The sequence below is a fragment of the Strigops habroptila genome, chromosome 3 (assembly GCF_004027225.2).
Source record: "Strigops habroptila isolate Jane chromosome 3, bStrHab1.2.pri, whole genome shotgun sequence".
Lineage (NCBI taxonomy): Eukaryota > Metazoa > Chordata > Aves > Psittaciformes > Psittacidae > Strigops > Strigops habroptila.
Window position 1 is genome coordinate 32,297,885 of NC_044279.2, and position 18,683 is coordinate 32,316,567.

An 18,683-nucleotide genomic window follows, 5' to 3' on the forward strand; every position below is an offset into this window, starting at 1 on the left:
GACGTGCTGTGGTATGGAATACCCCTTTGGCTAGTTTGGGTCAGGTGTCCTGTCTCTGCTTTCTCCCGGCTTCCCCTCCTCCCTGGCAAAGCATGAGACTGAGAAAGTCCTTGGTTGGAATAAACATTACTTAGCAACAACTAAAAACATCGGTGTTATCAGCGTTGTTCCCAGGCTGAAAGTTAAAAAACACAGCACTGCACCAGCTACTAAGCAGGAGAAAAATGACTGCTATAGCTGAACCCAGGACAGCTGGTCAACCTTCAGCTGCAACATCTAGTTATGAGGTGGATTAGCTGGCAACAGGCACAGAAAACCAAGTCTTTTAAGATCTAACATTTCAAAGCAACCTGAAAACCTGGTGAAGAAAACCACTGACCATAAGACCTGCAGGAACTCAGACCTTCAGAGGACAAACTTAGAAGTCTCTATGCTGTGTTTGCAACAGCCCTCATAACTAGGACATGCCTTCTCCCCTCAGGGACAATCTGCAGTCAGAACTTTGCAGCAAACACCTAAGAAATGCAGGTGTTCCTTCCCTTGAAGGTGTCAAGTGCAGATATTGTCATTTCAGTCATGCTCACGAGATGATAATTACTGCACTGTAACCAAGACAGTAAGTCTAACTTTCAAAAGGACTCACTCCAGAGGTCCAAAAGCCTAAACTGATGCTGCAGAAAGAGGTGGTTCTACCCTTTTCTACTCTTTGCCCTGTCACCAGCCTTTAATTGCTTCTCCTCATCCTTATGGTGATAACTGCACTCATGAAAACTTATGAGGAGCCATATCAAGCAACTGATCCAGCTTTAACTAGCCCAGACACCCCATCTTCCCCAAAAAAACGTGTTGGAAGCAGCCACGAACAACTTACTGGAGGTAAGCAGGACAGTTTCCACATGCAGCACCAACAGCTTGCTAAATCACAGTGGAAAGACTACATGCAAATGTGGGTTTAGGACAAGCCATTCATTACAGATGTTTTCCAGTTCATAATAAAAACACAGAGTTATTAAACAGAATGGATAACTTGTCTTAGCAAAGGGTGTGCTCTTGAGTTTCTGAAGTGCATCTAAAGCTAAACATATACTGTATGAACTGAATTATAAAACAAACTCCTGCAGAAGAGTCTTTGAAGGAGGCATCCTAATTAATTGAGCTCCACAGTTTGTTTCGTGTGCACATAATCAGCTTTTAATAGCAGCATCTATAAATCAATTCTGCATCTGACTGTAAGTTTGTTGAACTATCCAAATTAAATTTTAGTGGTTTGTGAGAAAAAGGAGAAGGGCTGCAGGCTAAAAAGGGTCTGGAAAATATAATAAGGCTAGCTCAATTTTGTTTCATCTTCCTTACACTAGAGGGGATCGGTGTCACAGGCATACATTCACACCATATCACTTCCCCATATTAAAAATTTTGACTGATCTTTTTCTTAACTAGGGATTTCACATAGCCTACAAACAACAACAATAGACTGTTTATAATGTTCTTTTATTTAAATAACCGACATGGGCTAAGCTGCTCCCAGCCTACGGGCAGCATGCAATGACAACCCAAAAGCAGAATCTTTACAAGGTTGAAAGGGCACAGCAGGTTTTTTTAAGTGGAGCACAGCGCATTCAAATTCAGGAGTTGCATTCCTGTAATGTAAACTGAAGATAGAAAGAAGTAAAATAACCTTTATTAGACTAAACCCTTGCTAGATGTGTTATGCTTTAGATATTTCAGTGGGAAGGTTGATTGGTTTGCCCTTTTTTTTTTTTTTTTAATACACCTGATTCTTTATTTGAATTGATACATAAGATATTGGCTGATAAAACATTTTGAGTTACTTTTCCTACTCATTTGTTCATCTCCTCATGGATTCCAAATCATTTCAGAGAGAATAGCAAAACAGGAGCAGCTACAGTTTTCCAAACCCACATGAACCTGACTTGGTTTCTCCAAGGTTGTAGGAAGGAGCTCTGTGGGAGTCTGGGGGAAGGTGCTGCAGTTCCACCTCAGGTCTAAAAGACTGCAAGATATGGGGTAACCACTGACCCTGAAAAGCTCCCCCTGGGGCCATTCCCAAAGCAGGTGTGTGACCTGCAGGGCCCAGAAACTGCCCAGTTCCCAAGCCTGAGTGAACACTGGGACTACAATCTAATCATATGTCAGTATCCCACCAGGTACATCTAGAACTTACGCACACAAGTGTTCCTTACTAACTGGGTACTACCTGGTCTCACCAGAACAAAAACTCAAAAATGCTGGGAGCAAGCACTTGAGCAAACCTCCCAAGTTGAATGATCAGGACCTCAGGATACCCCAGAGACACCACCACAATGACCACCAGTTCTGCGTGCCTCCCTTCTTATTTTCATTAAAGAAATGCCTCAATAAGGACATATGCAAACAGAACTAAGTGGATGAGAAGAGGAGGGCAAAATGTACTTCAGCTGAAACAAAACAATCGAAACAAAAACTGACTTGAAGCCAAATCATTAAATCAAATAAAAACAAGGGGGAAAATGTCACAGTTTGTTCTTGCAGCATTTGGGGAGGTTCCAATTGCCTTTGTTTTGTAGCTTCCTCTATTCTGAATGTCAACTACAGCTCTGCTGTGCTATCCAGCAAGGGCTGTCCTCCAGCTCAAACCATACACGAAGTCCTACAAGTCACAATGGACTGATGCAGGAGACTAGAAGAAGGATCTGTCTCTAAACAGACACACAGACACACACATTTTTTCCCCCAACTATATTGACCATTCATACTTATATCCTCAAAAAACGTTAATTGTGTCACTTCTGGCCATAACTCTGGTTGATATATTTGTGTGTTTAAAGTCATTTTGGCACAGCTGAGAACACAAATCCACTGAAGGACTGGAGGGTGAAAAGGTACCAAAAGCCTGGACACATATGCTTGAATACAGCTGCAATGTCTCTGATCTGAAATAAGCAAACATTATTAAGGACCTAACTTGCTTGTGTAATTTGAAGTAGTTTGTGCATTTGCATAAGTAATCCTGATTTCATTCAAAGTGCTTTGTTTGTAGTGTTTTCTTCTCTGCGGTCAAAATCCCCAGGGAATTTTTGCTTGGTTTGTTAAGCTTGTTTGCTTGCTTTTTTAACTTTTGAGGATTTTTTTTTAAGGCAAAGAAACATTAAAAATTGTCAACTCCACACATGAAACTAAAACAGAACATATTTAATAGGGGGAAAACCTTCTACCCAATATGATAGAATGAGATAATTGAGTGGTAGCAAGACCTCAACCATTTCTGCCAGCTCCTGGCACCTGACTTGGATGACTGTTTAGGACAGAGCTTGCAAATCCAAGACTGAGGCAATCTACAGCTGTAATATATTATTCATTCACTGTAAATTAAGAATAGTACCACCAAAATCTGCCTAGAAGCATTCTGAAAAAGAGACGATACAATGCTACTTTGAGAGTGATTATACTAGTGGCTGGGTTAAGCCTCTGAAATTATGTATTGGCTTCTTCTAGAAACCAAGGAAAGTCACATAAAGCTGAAACTTTCTGTAATGCTAAGCTTACCTTTGAACAGCCCAACTACTGACTTCCCCTGCTGAAACAGCCTCCTTTGCATCCCTGCGAGTTTACAAAACAAATCGTTCAGGTGCTAGCTGCTAAAATACAATCAAGCTCTTTCAAAACACGGACAAACCCCAAGATGATCTTGAGATTGGGGCTATGAAAACACTCTTTATGGCTCATACATACTTAACTAGAACATGTACTGTGTGGAATGGGGAAGGTAGATCTTTCCTTCCAGCCTGGCCACCTAGTACACAAGCAGAATCCAACCGCTTTAGTGAAGCTGTCAAATGAACAGTGCAGCTGCTCAGCATGATTCCCTGCCTCAATTACAGATCAGGGAAATGCCCTTTCAATAGTGGTGATGTCTCAGCATGTCAGCAGTTCAATACAAACAACCATAGAGGGCACCTTTGCTTGGTTAGCAGATCTGTACAACACAGGGAAATTGATGCAGAGAGAGCAAGCGGCGGATTTACACGTCCATAAACACCTGTTTGAGAATCAGGACTAGGTATCACAGCCCTCTCAATCTCAGGGTTAATTTGTCAGAGCACAATGCTAAGACGCTTAGACATCTCTCATCCTCCCTTGGCTGTGGTCCCTTCGGCAAAGAAGGAATTTGCACCAGGATTACAAGCAGAAACCATTTATTGTAAAGCAAAGCAGCCCGGCTGCACTGCAACATGTCAGATGCACTCTTCCAAAAGTATGTAGGATCCATAACTGAGAGTTTCATGACTTTTGGACTCAGTAGGCAAAAAGTAAATAAAGAGGTAAATAGTGTAAGTAAATAAAGAGTAAAAGGTTCTAGTGACTGCATCTACAATAGCATATTTCTGACAATTTTTCAAACCTTTTGCAAATGAAAGGATAAGAAACCGACTGTAGGACAACCTGAACTTTTCATGTGTAGGAGTCCAGATTAGAAGTCTGTAGTCTCAGCACAAGAGGCTGAAGCAGCTGATTTGCTTAACAAGCAATACAGACCCTACCACACTAGATTGTTACTAAAACAACTCCCACCAAACTGCCAAAGAAAACATGAATGTGCTCTCCCAAACATTTTTGAGTGGAATATAAGGAATGTGCACATCAATACATTCAGAATCACATCAACATGATTAGGAATTTTTAAAGGCATACATGATACAGAAAACCACTGTTCCTTGCCCACAAGAAATACTACCACTTTCACTCTAACTATGCCACCATGCTAGATACTATCACCAGGAGAAAGGGTGCTACTCAGTGGGGACCTATTACATGATAAAAAAGTGATGAAGATAAATGATGACTTCTATTCTTATAACAGAAATTCCACTCCTAGAAAATTAAAATGGGTGATGTATAGTAAGTTCTGCCCCAGGTATTTATTATTGTAATGCTTTCTGGTGATTTATAGGTTCTGGGTTATCAATTATATGATGCAATAACTTTTTTGATTACCAAATTTCCCTAGTCTATATTCCAATACTATTCTTAGTTCCTCTCAAATTCTGAACATGCTTTTTATGCGTTTCCTCATAGGTAGTATCAAATACTACTTACAATAATGCTGGTTAGGTTTTTCATGACCAATACCACTATAAAATCTATTATGTTTGAACAAGGACAGAGAGGTAACCTAGAGTAGGATTTCTGTCTGCATCTCCATTTCAAGACAGGTTCCAGCTACATTTTAAAAGGTTGCAGCTACTGTAGCTTTATAAATATATATCTGCATTTATACATGCACACACTCACAGCCCTTTAAGGTACAAAGCAGTTTTCTAGAAGCTGCTTTGAGAATACCTTGAAAGCTGTGGAGAAAATCAAGTCTGTCTTGTTTGCCTTGCTGCTGCCATCTGTGGCATATGCACCTAAGTTATGCTTGGCTGCATACTGTCACATGAGCACTTTGTGTCAAATTGACCTAACAACAAACAAAAATATCACACCAAGAAATGCTGTTAACACTGGGACACAGACTGAAGAGCATAAGAAAAATAATACATTGCCTTCCAGCCCTACTGCTACTGTAATAAGGGCATGACACACATGAGAACTGCTAAAAGACTGAATTTATTTCTAGTCTCCAGTCATATAGCATGGCCAGGATTTAAAAAGCTATGCAACTCGTGACAACGGGGAGGGCATGAAGAGGAAGCAGTGTTGTCAGCCTTTTCCAAATGAAAAAGCAGGCTACTGAATGTAAAAAAAGCCTTATCAATCAAAACCAAAAAAGTACAAACTTCATGGCAATAATAAACGACACAAGCAGGTTATGCTAGGTGTAGATGCAGCTGGATTACATTAACAACCCTTCTGCCAAAAGATATGACACAATTCCAGCTTCTCAAAGATATATTCCAGGGGTGAACTGGGTCATGCGATGACACATTGTAGAAGATTAGCACTCACCATGGCACCTCTGGATTAGGATCATGTTTGGTGTAGCTACTCCTATACTCTCTGAGCAACACACCACATCACTCCCTTGCTTCCTTCTCACTGTGCAAGTACCAGCAACACCTACTCATCCTCTCTGCTCAGTCATTTTCTCTCAAAACCCCCTTTCCCTGTGATCAATATGCTGCTCCTGAGGACCTACCACCTGCACACCTTTACAGAATCACTTAGGATGGAGGGAACCTCATGAGGTCATTTAGCCCAACTCCAATCACTTGTGGATGCCCTGGAGGGTTTACATTTTTTTCTCCAATAGAATTGGTTTCTCCCTCTTTGCAAAGGTTCAGATCTCTCATCCTAGTTTTGAGTCACCTCTGGCTTTGTGAGGTATAATTGGGTTTTACCCATATTAGGGTTAATTGCATTTAGCTCTCCAAACTTCTAAGTGTTTAGGCTGATTTATTTACATACAACATAATAATGAGCTTAAAGCACTAGTATGAGATCCACCCTAATTTCCCAAGTGACCACAATGATGTGGTTTGCTTGAAAGATTAACTTTCGACACAAGAGAATGGTCAACAGTTGCCAACTTAGAGCTCCAGAAAACCCAAACCTTTATTCCCAGCAGCAAAAACAGCACAACGAGGCGGGAGTAAGGGAGGCCACCAGTGAGAAAAAATTACATCTGAAGCATGCCAGACACATCCAACAACTCTGTTGCTAGCCATGGGTCTCCAGCAGCAGACTGAACAAACAGCAGCAGATGGGAGGAGAAGGCAGGAGACCATAAAGAGAACTCAGGTACCAGCAGAAATGAGGGGGAAGTGGTAGAGAGACCACACGTGACAGGAGAGGAGGGACACCCATGCCACCAGCCATGCTGGCATTCTTGGAAAAATCCCTACTCATGTGATACCTGTTCTGATGCCTGGAATAGTAAAGGTTAGAAGGATTTTGAATCAGGAACATCAAAGATTAGGGAAACCAAGGAATACTATACGCACAACCCAGCTGTAAGCAGGGCAGACAGAAAGGAAGCACACGAAGGTGGAGACAAGCTACTGTTGCCAGAAGGACCAAGGAAGCTGGAGAGGACCAGAGTTCAGATTCTCCTGCAAAAAGTTTTCTTTTAAGCCAGGTATTAATGGAGTTCATACTTCTATGAATGTGCCTGCTAGCCCCAGTGAATCAGCTACCGGTTCTAAACACATGCCCAATTTATAAGGTTGGATGAGTTAAAATTAGAAATGCTTCCAAATCCTGATTTCTTTACTTTTGTAGACTAGTTTTAACTGAGTACCATTAGAAGATACTTTAGTGCCCCAAAGAATGGTTTTAGGGAGAATTCAAAGGCACCAGTTTGATTGAGTATCAGGTGTTCAATGCCCCTTTGTGTCATTGAAAATCTCTCCCATACTACAACAAGTCCACCAATGCTTCAGATCTCCAGAGTACAGAAAGACTTACACCCACCCCATCCTTAGCATATTAACTCAATGCCACACAATGACTACAACATAGCTAATGTTTCCTAGATTTATTTTTTATTTTATTTTATACTATCATCTTCTACAAAAATCAAGTCTGGAGATTTCCACCACTTCCTTTCAGTAGCTACTCCACAATCTAAACTAGTTCATTGTGAAAGTCTCCTTTTATTTTAAATCCTCTCTCTTTATAACATCATTATGTTACTCTTACCTCTACCTCTTTGAACATTAAATAATTCCTTCATTTTAAACCTCTAAGAATCTTCTAATAGTAGACACACAACATTTTTCTCATTCCTTGGACAAGCTGTACATACACAAGTTCTTTCAAAAGCTTTCTTAGTAAGCCAGTCCTTTTTACAGTATAATCAAGTTTGCTGATGTTCCCTTCAGAAAATATCAGTGAATTCTAGGGAGTGAAATGGAGAAACCCAGAGTGAATGCAATAACCCAGACGCAAACTCAGTTTTAAAAATACTCAAGCTCCCAAATCTCTCACTACATTTCCTTATGCTTCAAACACTGACAGCGTATGATGCAGGGATTCTTTAGTTCATCACTGAACAGGGTAGACAAAGCTTTCCTCAAGTCTACCCACTCCTTGAATGGGTGCTGAGCAAACTGCAGACTGTTTCCAGTTGAAGGGATATTAGCCAATGTTACAGGAAATCTTAAGAGTGCCTTTGGAACAGCTGTGGCCCAACACACAAACGCGTGCCTAGGGAGTTATTAAAACACAAATTATTGACTTCAAACCCACAAAGCTCCTTTGGAACCTTCTGGATCATTACACAACTGTATTTAGAGACTGGTAGACTTCCAGCCATGGAGTCAAGGCTGGCATGTGTCGTTTTCTCTTGATAGGATAAACAGTATGGATGTTACCACTGTCATATTATCCTTAAATAAGCATTTATGCTGGAGAAACCATAAACATTGCTCTAACAGAGATCACAACTCTAAAACTGGAGGACTTTTTCTTATTATACTCCCTCTATGTTTTCGGAGAGGGAAATTGTCACTCAAATTCCACTAAAAGAGTTCTCAGTTATGGATCGCTGGCAATATTGATTGTAATGGTTCCTTTGCAAACATTACAGCCTATTGTAGCAATGTTGTTGCTGCTGCAAATATGTTAATCTGCTAAAAGCCTTGCGAACACTGTCTCCAGAAGTCTCTTTTAGTCTACTTGTCCTCTTAGACCATGCCCATTGCTTTAGCACCTTGCAACAGCATAGTTGTGAGTAGCATCTGCCAAGAAGGCTCAACAAAAATGTCAGTTTTCTAAACTCACACTTCTCTCTGGAGTCATCAGGATCACACACCCCCAAAAACATATGCACCAAAAAAGGAAAAGCAAACAAAATGTTGTTTAACATAACAAATAAAGGGAATTTTTTGCTGTAAAATTCTTCCATGTTGAAAATGGCTACAGCACTTCGTCCCACCCAAACATGGATGTGGGTCTGGGCAACCCGATCTAGCTGAAGGTGTCCCTTGTCATTGCAGGGGGGTTGGACTAGGTGACCTTTGAAGATTCCTTCCAACCCAAACTATTCTATGATTCTATGGTTTAAAAGGGAAGAAAAAAAAAAAAAAAGGACAAAAAAAAAAAAATACATTTACTCCATAAGTGGGACTATGACTTGAATAACATATTTGCTACAAGCTTGTTTTAAGTTTTTAAAGTTCAGTAACAGCTACCTGACATATCTGAGTGAACATTCCTAATGGGTATTTATAATGGAAAACAAGACCAGGCAAGGAAAAAATAAAAAACCCCACAAAATTAAAATACCCTTTCTTACCATATTTCTTCTCAGATTTTCCTGAGAAGAAATCTTTTGGACACAGACCAAGATGGAAAAATTATCAACTCTTAAACATTGAGACAAAATATAGAGGAATTGAGACAAAAGATGGACAGGGGGGAATAGAAAAAAATAAATCAGTGCAAAGTCATTTTTCACCTCTTATTCAGTTGTACTTTAGCAGTGCCGGTAGCAGATTACGGGTAGGAGATCTGCACCTTGGCACACAACCAGATGGGACAAAACACAGAGAACTGAAGAATCACTACATGGAAGTACAGTTTCCCATGACAGCTATATATAATCTCCAGCTCTTACCCACTGGTTTTAAATAACTTACAAGCTCGGCTTTGTACCTCCCTTAAGGCTGAATGGAAGCAGAGAAGTTAGCCACTCCTGGAGTTATTTTTCCAAGCCTGCACCTATATGCCCTAGACTAGAAGAACTAGCAAGACTAGAAGAACGTAAGCAAGGCAGGGGAGAGTAGGAAACCTATTTCCCACATATTATAAGCAAACAGTAGGGGAAAAACAGACATTATGACTGATTTTGATGAAGGGACATGTAGGAAATGCTGCGGTCCTCTGTGAAATCTCACTGGAGAACAAGCCATGCTGAATGGAGAGGAGAAACCATAAAAAAAACATTAACCCAGCTAGTCTCAGCCATGCTCCGTGACTGCAGAACTATGTCACAGCAAAAGCAATTACATAAGGGTAGCAAGACCCCATTTTCCCTTGTCACTACCCTTTGCTAATGCAGCCCTCCCCCAGCAATATGGAAAGATGGGCTTTGACAGCTACCCAGAAGAGTCACTATCCCTCTCTCAGGGTACACAGGCTGCAGGGGCTGGGTTCTCTCTGGCACACAGGACAGAAGCTGTCATGCTGTCAACATCACATCTTTAACTTCAGCCAAGGCCACTGCCAGGAGCAGCTGCCTAGTGAGCAGCCATCTGTGCTCAGCTGCTCCTGATGGAGAGGGGCTTCCTCAGCCTCCACTCCTCCATCCTTCCATCCTGACCCTTCTCACAGCATAAACCAGGGCTGTGCCACACACCACCATACTGACACCCTCTTCATATGTTTGCCTTCCATACATGCCCAGAGCTTCACATCATACTCATCTTCAGCTTTCCAACAAATACGCCAGGTCAAGCCCTGAGATAATACCAGCTTCAACAAGGGTTTTGTACCTGCAATATTTTAGAAGAGGCCTCATTGTGAAGGTAGGAACAATGCAAATGTGATTGTCTATTATTCATCAGTATGAATTGTTTTTGGCAATCCTGAGCATATAAAGAGAGCATGGTTTGAATTAACCTGAACCACCACGTTCTCCTTAAAAAAAAGTTTTAGAGAATCAGCATTGTCCCAATAGAAAACAAATCCCCAGGGACTTCAATTTATTGCAGATGTTAGGTGCAACCTGGCTGTGAGAAGCACCATGTCAAGCCCATGAGATCACAATAAAATATTACATTCCTCTAAATGGAGTCACACCCTCATTGATTTTTAAATGTGGGTACTAATTCACTCCAAAGGTTGAAGTAGCAGAGGCTGGAAATGTCAGCTGTCCCACTAAGCCCAGGCAAAGCCACAGAAGTCATGCTGCTTGGCAACATTTCCCAAGGGGATCTGGGCAGGTAAGGGACAGCGCAAACACTAGCAAGCAGGTATCATTCCTCTCCCCACACTGTGGCTTCTTCCACAATTCATGCTCTTAAGAATTAAACAGACTTAAAGACAACAAGAGCCCATATCAAGATACATGGCAAGAGATGAGAGTATTAGGAAAAAAAAGAAAAAAAAACTAAGGAGGGAATATTTAATTTCTGCTTATTTCCTTTCCCTCCGCCCAAAAAGCCCATTGTAGAAAAACAAAAGGAAGAAATCTGTGTGAAACACCTTTTCTTGTGATAAACAATTACATAATTTTTAGAGCAGTACTTAAAACAACTTTATTGTTCTACACTTCTACTTTTGTGATGCTTTATATGCCTAATACACACTCAGCAACACTATTTGACGCTTTCACCATTAAGACAGTTGCAATCCCCAAACGCTACAAGCCAAGTTTTCTGTCACTCCTTAACATTATTCGTATCAACTATGCACTAATGACTACATATAGGGATTACAAGATTTTCTTCTCTGGAAACCTGCATTTCCTTGGTATCTGCCAAAAATTAGGTTTCCATTCACCTTCCATTTCTCATTCTCACCCTCTGCTGCACCATTACAAGCATCCATCACAAGTCTGCAACATTTAAGGGTTTTTTCTTCCTGTAACTTTTTCCACTTGTATTTTACAGATAAGCCAGCATGGCAGTAGTTGGCAAGCAACACATTCTCCAGTATTAGGCATATTCATGACTGCTCAGCAGTGTATGGTTACACGGTGCGTACGTGCAGCCTAGTTCTCAATGCATTGTAATTCAGCATGGTTTGGGATGGGAGCTGAATGCAGGATTCTCATACTACCTCCTCCTTTTTTGGGCAGGCTCTTCAAGCAGCAGACACTTCCTAAACACCACTTGGCACCACTACTAATAGGAGGAGGAAGAGGATGACAAATATTCAGCTCTTCCGGAGCAAGCAGATATATCATGGCAGCAATCCCTGCTCTGCAGGCCCCAAGAGAAGCAGCCCAGCTCTTCATGGCTCTCCTTCATCCAGCCCAGCTCCCCAGCAGGATCGATCACAACCCTGGCAGTGCGTGCCACGGTGGTTACTGTTTGCATGGGTGCAGAGGCTACTTCAGAACATGCCAGAGGGGGAAGAGGATAGAACCAGTGGGAAGAAAACATAAGCTGTTGCTTCAGATACACCAAACCCTGGATTTCTCTGGCTACCACATTGTCATAGAGTAATTGCTCACATTAGGCATTTCTAACATTGAGACACACTCCAGTACTTACCAAAATTAAACTATTATTTCAGTCTTTCTGAAAACTAAGGGGTGAAGGGTTTTGAATCTCTGTAAAACTCTGGGAGTTTTTATTATCTACAGATGATCTCTATGCTGGAGGTCCCACCTTTTGAGGATTCAGTGATTCTGAGAGAAACCAGCTTGCTTCTAAGATAGAAAAAGCTGCAGATAGGTATTCACTCTGCAGTCATCCATGCCAGTTGGCAACATTAGCATCCTCTCCCCCAGCTGGCTGTTACTGCTCCTCTGGGAGACAAGTACAGCTGGAGAAAGGGGATTTTACAGGACTCTCTAATCCATGTCACTGCAGTTAGCCAGGTTCACTCCTGAAGCTGGCCAACTTTGCCATCAGCAGACATGGGAACACTCATATGATCTCTTGCTTTGGAAAAGTTGTGGGGCCAGTAACCTCTAGCTCCCAGGTGGTGACAAGCAGCTGGGAACAGTAATATTTTCAGTAGGCTCAGCTGGAACCAGGAGAAAGCATCTGTCCATAGTTTCAGTGACAGGTGGCAAGGAAAAAAGCATGTGTGAAGTGCATAGGCAATGTAAACCCTACTTCTATGGGAGAAAGTTAATGTGCATCTAGTTTAAAAGCTTTATTCTTAGCTCCTTTATTTAGTAATGTCCAGAGATGATGTCATGGGCCAAAACTTGCGATCTTTCCAAACGGATACTAGATATATAGCAATATTGTCTTGCTAGCATTTTAAAATAATTCACTAATGTTCCAGTCATGCAGCAACAGGTAGCAAATAATTTACACTAAGAGGACTATTTTAGGGGTTTTCCTTCTGCCAGCAGTTTGTGCCAGCAAGTGCCAATTCAAAGAACAGTAGTGATGAGTCCTATCATGCGTCATACTGACAGATTAAATTGTTTCTTCAGTGTACCATAGCACATCTTGTTCCCCATCAGAATATACCACATCTTGCCTCTAGAACTCTCCCTCCTCATCAGAAATATCTAAGTATTATTTATAACCATATTAAGAGTTACTTATCCTAACTGGCAGAGAAAAAGCTTATCCTCTGAATGAGTTCCAAGTTCTGCATTCAGATGCACAAGCTCCCACATTTTCATGACTACCATGTCCTTCTTATCTTTTCCTTAAATACATGTTCCTGTGCTTGTAACCATCTGACTGCATTCTTCTGTCCACCCTTCAGCCTCCTCTTTGAGGAGCATATACACCTTTTGATGGACATATACTTTTTCCATTTCTGGTGCCTCTCATTACTTGATTGACAGTGTATCTTTCACCACTCTCCACTGCTGCTGGAGGTGGTTGGAAGGTGTCTCCATTTCTACACCTACACACTTTGGACAAAGATAGTCTGACACATAGTATTTGTTCTCAACCACAGGCAAGATCCAGAAAGACTATCAAACTACTATTTCTATAAAATACATATAATACAGAATCTAAAGGGAGGAGGGAAGGTGACAAAATTACTGTGTAGAGGAGTGCCAGAGGAGACCAAATTACTCTTGTAGCCTTTTTTTAGATTCTCACACCTCAGAACACCCATTTCCTACTGCAAGTTGAAATATCTGGCTTCATGGGGACCTTCAATTTGCTTAACATTAAGCCTCCTGAGCATAGACTCAGGACAGATAAATCCGACCCATCCAAAACCTTCAGAGCTCTCCAGCCCCTGTTGTCGTGGCTTTGTGTGCCTCTTCAATTTTCTCTGCAGTTTCATATGCAACAAGTGCTCTTGCACCAACATGATTTTCATATTTGCATAGGAAAATTGCTACATTGACTTTCATCTCCACCGAGCTCCTTAAACTGGGTTAATGCAGTATATTTACAAAGAAAGAATAAGAATGGCAATTGGTACTCCTCCAAGAGCCTTCTTTAAACACATTACTTACACTTCAATCCACCCACCTGATTTGGGCTTTACCTCTACAGCCATCCTCATTTTGCAATGGGAAAATAAAGGTATTGAAAATTTCACTGACTTATGTAAATAGTCACCAACAGAGGGAGGTCTGTGGTGTAGATATTCTGACTTCTGTTCTGCTGCTCTGACCAACAGAGGAATAATTTTCGTCTCAACATATTTTGACATCATAATATCTGCTGTTGGTTAGGAAGTGCTGGCAGATGTTCACATACAGCAACACTAACATTTTGGAAGACTTCTTCCTGTTTTTTATTCATAATTCTTTCTTCCCGCAAGCTACAATTACTTCACGAATCACACTTCCAGAAAGAGAAGCCCCTGCAGCTAACTAGAGCCAGTGCTGCCATCCAGCACAACTAAGGAGCATCAGGCACCTAAAAAGCCTTAGAATTCAAGACCACATCATCTAATCCTGTTGAAGGCAGTGGGAAGAGTTCTGTTTCTCAAGTCTTTGGGAAGATACAGATACTTTCTGTAAGATTTGTATAGTAACAGAGCACACAGGTACACAAAAATCAAGTCCAAGTGACGGCAAATTTCAAATGGCTATAATTATTTCTAAATCAGGAACTGTATAAGGAGCAATATAAATGTTCTTGAATGGACTATAACAGACTAAAACTACCTTTAGAGAGTAACTGCTTACTGTGTTATACACCTTTGAAATATAAATTCCTTTGAAAATCAATTACGCAGAGAAAAATTTGTCAGAACAGCCAATTAGATGCTAAACCCCTTGTATTGAAAAATGATGCTACATCTAATTAAGCAGTCAAAACTGACTTTTCACCTAGAAACAGAGGGAAAGAGACTACTCTGATTTAGCTGTATGAGCAATTTTCCCATCATATATCTTTAATTGGCAATTCAACCTGACACTTTAATAATTTCTTTCTAAAATAAAGAACAGCATTTAGGCTTCCTGTATGTTTTAAGCATATGTAAAGTAAGGCTTTTCACCAGTTGAGAATGCGGTCTATCAAAAAAACCAACACACTAAAATGTCATAAATATGCATACGGTACAACAAAAAATTCAATATGAGAATAAACCAAAAGGCAAAGGATCACAAGTTAAAGCTTCCAGAGTACATTCAGAGATCATTTGAAGTCATTTGTGTCCTTTTCACAAAATCATTTGTGTCTAGGACTAAGGCTTTAGCTGGAATAAGGAAAAAAACACATAGGCAAAACCTAAATTTAAAGTCAGCATCTACATATACTTGAAATTCACACACTGCAAGTCCATACATTAAGAGGCATATATTGCAGCAATGTTCCTACAGCGCAAGCTCCAACAGCAGAGCAAAAGTAACTAAGTGGACCCAGTGGTCTGATCGAGGAAGGAAACATCTCCATTTCTAAATGCAAGTTTGAAAATGAAAATCTGTCTGCTCAGTAAGGACACCATGTACTATAAGAAAATCACCAGCCATCGTATGCAGTAGCAGGAAAAATATGTCCAGTCCTGCAGGGCGCTGAAGACTTCCCAAGGGATACTGACTGATTTCAACCACCATTTCAACCCAAGTGTTTTTGTTCTTGTTATTCCCCCAATTCTTCTCAGCTAAATAAAAGGTTGGTGTGAAAATGTAAAAATCCTATCTCCTTTGTTACAACTAAACTGCTAAATCATTCAGGAACTATGCACACTCATAATTGCAAAGAGAGAGGGAAAAACTTGCAGAAAATTCCTTAGTAACCCAGTAATTTTGGTTTGGTTGTTTTTTTTGCTGGTTTTTTTTGTTTGTTTGTTTGGTTGGTTGGTTTTTTTTTGTGGTTTTTGGTGTTGTGGTTTTTTTTTTTTTTGTGCTAACACTGAGAAAATATACAATAAAAAGTCTTATTCTCACAAACCTCTAATCCTGTTACCACTGAAGTCAAAGGGTGTTTGACTTCCCCCTCACCCCAACCCATTATAGCACAGTAACGCCTAAACTCAGAGCCATACCCTAAAAGTCACAGCTATTTTAGGACACAAACCTCATAGCCACACAAACGTGTTGCCATTCTAAGCAGTCAGGGGGCTCTACTCTGCAGCCACAAGCCCCCCACGGACGTTTAAAACCGGCATGTGTCAATGTTTCTGAATGCGTATGCCTATGCGCCTCCACATTAATGCTCAGAGTGACACACGCTGGCTGTAGCGGGGAAGAACACCGCTCAAGAGGTCACCTTACAAAAAAGAGCCTTTGGCAACTATTAGCTTCTGATAAATTAGCTCATTAATGTAAACATGAGAAAGAAATTCCCTTTCCAGGTCTTATCTCGCTTGAACTACAACTCTTCTGTATGGGAAACACTGCCTCTTGCCTGTTGCGCTGGAAATGCTTTCAGATCTGAGCTGGAACTCCTGGCATGACACAGAAACCAGCAATCAAGTCTCCCTATTTTAAACCTACAGGGTGATGCAGAGATTTGCTCTTCCTTCATCAGATGTTGAGTCGTATTCCTTGTCCTTGTTTTGTTACGTTTCTAAGGGGCATTTCATCATCTTTCAGAGAAGACACTTGCTTTTAAAGGCCATTTTGAGGCTTTTTAAAAATTAAGACAGAGGGGTTTTTTTCCTGAAGATGTTCTTGACTCCAGTTTCACTTAATGTATCACTATGTTATTAAAGTTTAATTCAAAAATACACTTAGAACAAGCAAGTGTACACAATGTAATGTATGCCAATAAATTCAGCTAGCCAGTGACAGTTATTTTACAGTCCCTTATGAGTTACAATATAAGGAAGTTTAATTATTTTTTTAATAAACCTCCTAAATGTATCTTTGAAAGATGGAAGAAGACTACTATTTTATTGCTATTCCCAATATGAGCAAAAAAACCAATCCCAAGCACTGAGAGAGAATAAAACTCATTCTTCGTTTCTCTCAAGGGGCAGGACATTGAGGCTCACAAGGGCCACTCTCCCCGTGATAAAAAAGGGTATTCTGATTTTCAGCCATCTGCCTCTCTCCTCCGGGGCACTTCATTTCAGCGTTTTGCTCGATTCACATGAAACTTTCAGTGAGCAGCTCCTTAGCTGGAACTGGGGTATGTTTAGCGTTTCCCAAGTAAAGCAGTCAGGAGTGGGTGGTGCTATTATTCATCACTGCACCCCACGACTCACAAAACAAGCCATCTGCCATCCCCGTTCATGCTGTACTTTAATTAAGCGTCTACCAGTCAAAGAAAAAAAAAAGGGGGGGGGGAGAGGTGAGAGAGAAAAAAAGCGGGGTGGGAGGGAGAAGAGGGGTGGAAGGGAAGGGGGCCGGCGGGGAAGGGGATGGACGCCGGTGCCTGGGGAGCAGACAAGCCCCTCGCTGGGCGTGCGGGCGAGTCTCCGAGCGCTGAAGTTGCGCGGTGCCGGGCGGGCCGTACCTGGGAAGAGGAAGGCTTTGCTCCCGTTGTGCAGCCCCGGCACCTGGCGCACGCCCTCCGCGGAGCCTCCTAGCTGTAGCTCGGACAGCACGTCGATCTGCAGCGAGGGGTCCACGCCAAAGCCTGCAACTGACCCAGAAAGTGCCGTCACCCCACCCGCCGACACGGCAACTTTCCGAGCACCTCCCTCATCCCGCCGCCGCTCCCCGCACCTGCGGCCGCCCGGCGATCCGAGCATCGCCACCGCGGAGCAGCCCCGGCCCCGCTCCCCGGTGCTCTCCCGGCGGGTCCGGCATCCTCCTACCTGGCCCCAGGCAGAAGAGAAGGCAGAGCGTGCTCAAGCGGATGCCGGACTCCATGGTACACCGATGCGCTCAGTCCATAGTCCCCCTCCTCCGCCTTCTGCGGGTGAAAAACCTCCGGGGCAGAGGCTGGGTCCCTCCCCGCCTCTCACCGGGAGGAGCGGACCCCCCGCCGCCCCGCAGCGCGCATCCCGGCGGGCGCAGCGCCAACCCGTGCCGGCCGGAGCACACAAAGGCGAGGGGCGGGCGGGCAGCGCAGCCCTCTGCCCGCGGGCAGACAATGAGGGGAGCCCGCCGGAGCCAGCTGCTGCTGCTGCTGCTGCTGCCGCCGCCGCCGCCGCCGCCGTGCGAGCGAGCGAGGCCGCGGCAACCGGGAGGTGGAGGCGGCGCGCCCGTGCCCCGCAGCTCCACGCCCCGCCGCCACCAGGCACAGCCCCTCGGCCGGAGGGGAGCTGCCGCCGCAGCCTCCGCCCGGCTCCCGCGGGAGCACCGCTCTCCTCCCCGCCGTCCAGCAGGGACAGCGACAGCACTGGGCGCGGCCGCCGGTTTATGCCGCGGCCGCGGGAGCCGCCCACCGCCTCCGCCGGGCCGGGCAGGGCCGGGGGGAGGCACCGCCCCGTCCGCTGGGTAGCGCTGGGCGCAGTGAGTGAGGGACCCGGTGTCGGCGGTCCGGGCGGGCTGGGCCCGCTGAGCCGGGGGCGCCGCTGGGAAGTTGGAGGGGAGCGGCCGGAAGCGGAGCGGAGCAGGGGTCCGGGGGTAGCGGGCCGCCGGGCTGTCCCGCGGGAGGCAGCGGCTGTAGTGGCCGGTGGCGCTTGTGATGAGCCCTCGCGCGCTCCCGGCCGTGCGGCCTCGGCGCTTTGTTGTTGTCCCCCCGTGCTGAAGTGACCGCTTGAACTCCCGTCCCAGGGAGGCAAAGCCGCCCAGGTTC

General features: G+C 43.3%; 1 protein-coding gene across 1 annotated transcript in view; it reads right to left on the reverse strand.

The window, feature by feature from the left end:
- The window catches only part of NELL2 (neural EGFL like 2), a 151,150-nt gene extending 132,827 nt beyond the window's left edge, over nucleotides 1–18,323 (reverse strand). The window contains exons 1-2 of the mRNA XM_030478890.1: nucleotides 17,758–18,323; nucleotides 17,454–17,582 (exon numbers count right to left, since the gene is read on the reverse strand). Coding sequence (XP_030334750.1) covers nucleotides 17,454–17,582; nucleotides 17,758–17,812 — 184 coding nt within the window. The 5' untranslated portion in view covers nucleotides 17,813–18,323. The remainder of the gene's footprint in view (nucleotides 1–17,453; nucleotides 17,583–17,757) is intronic.
- Between the last annotated feature and the right edge of the window lie 360 nt (nucleotides 18,324–18,683).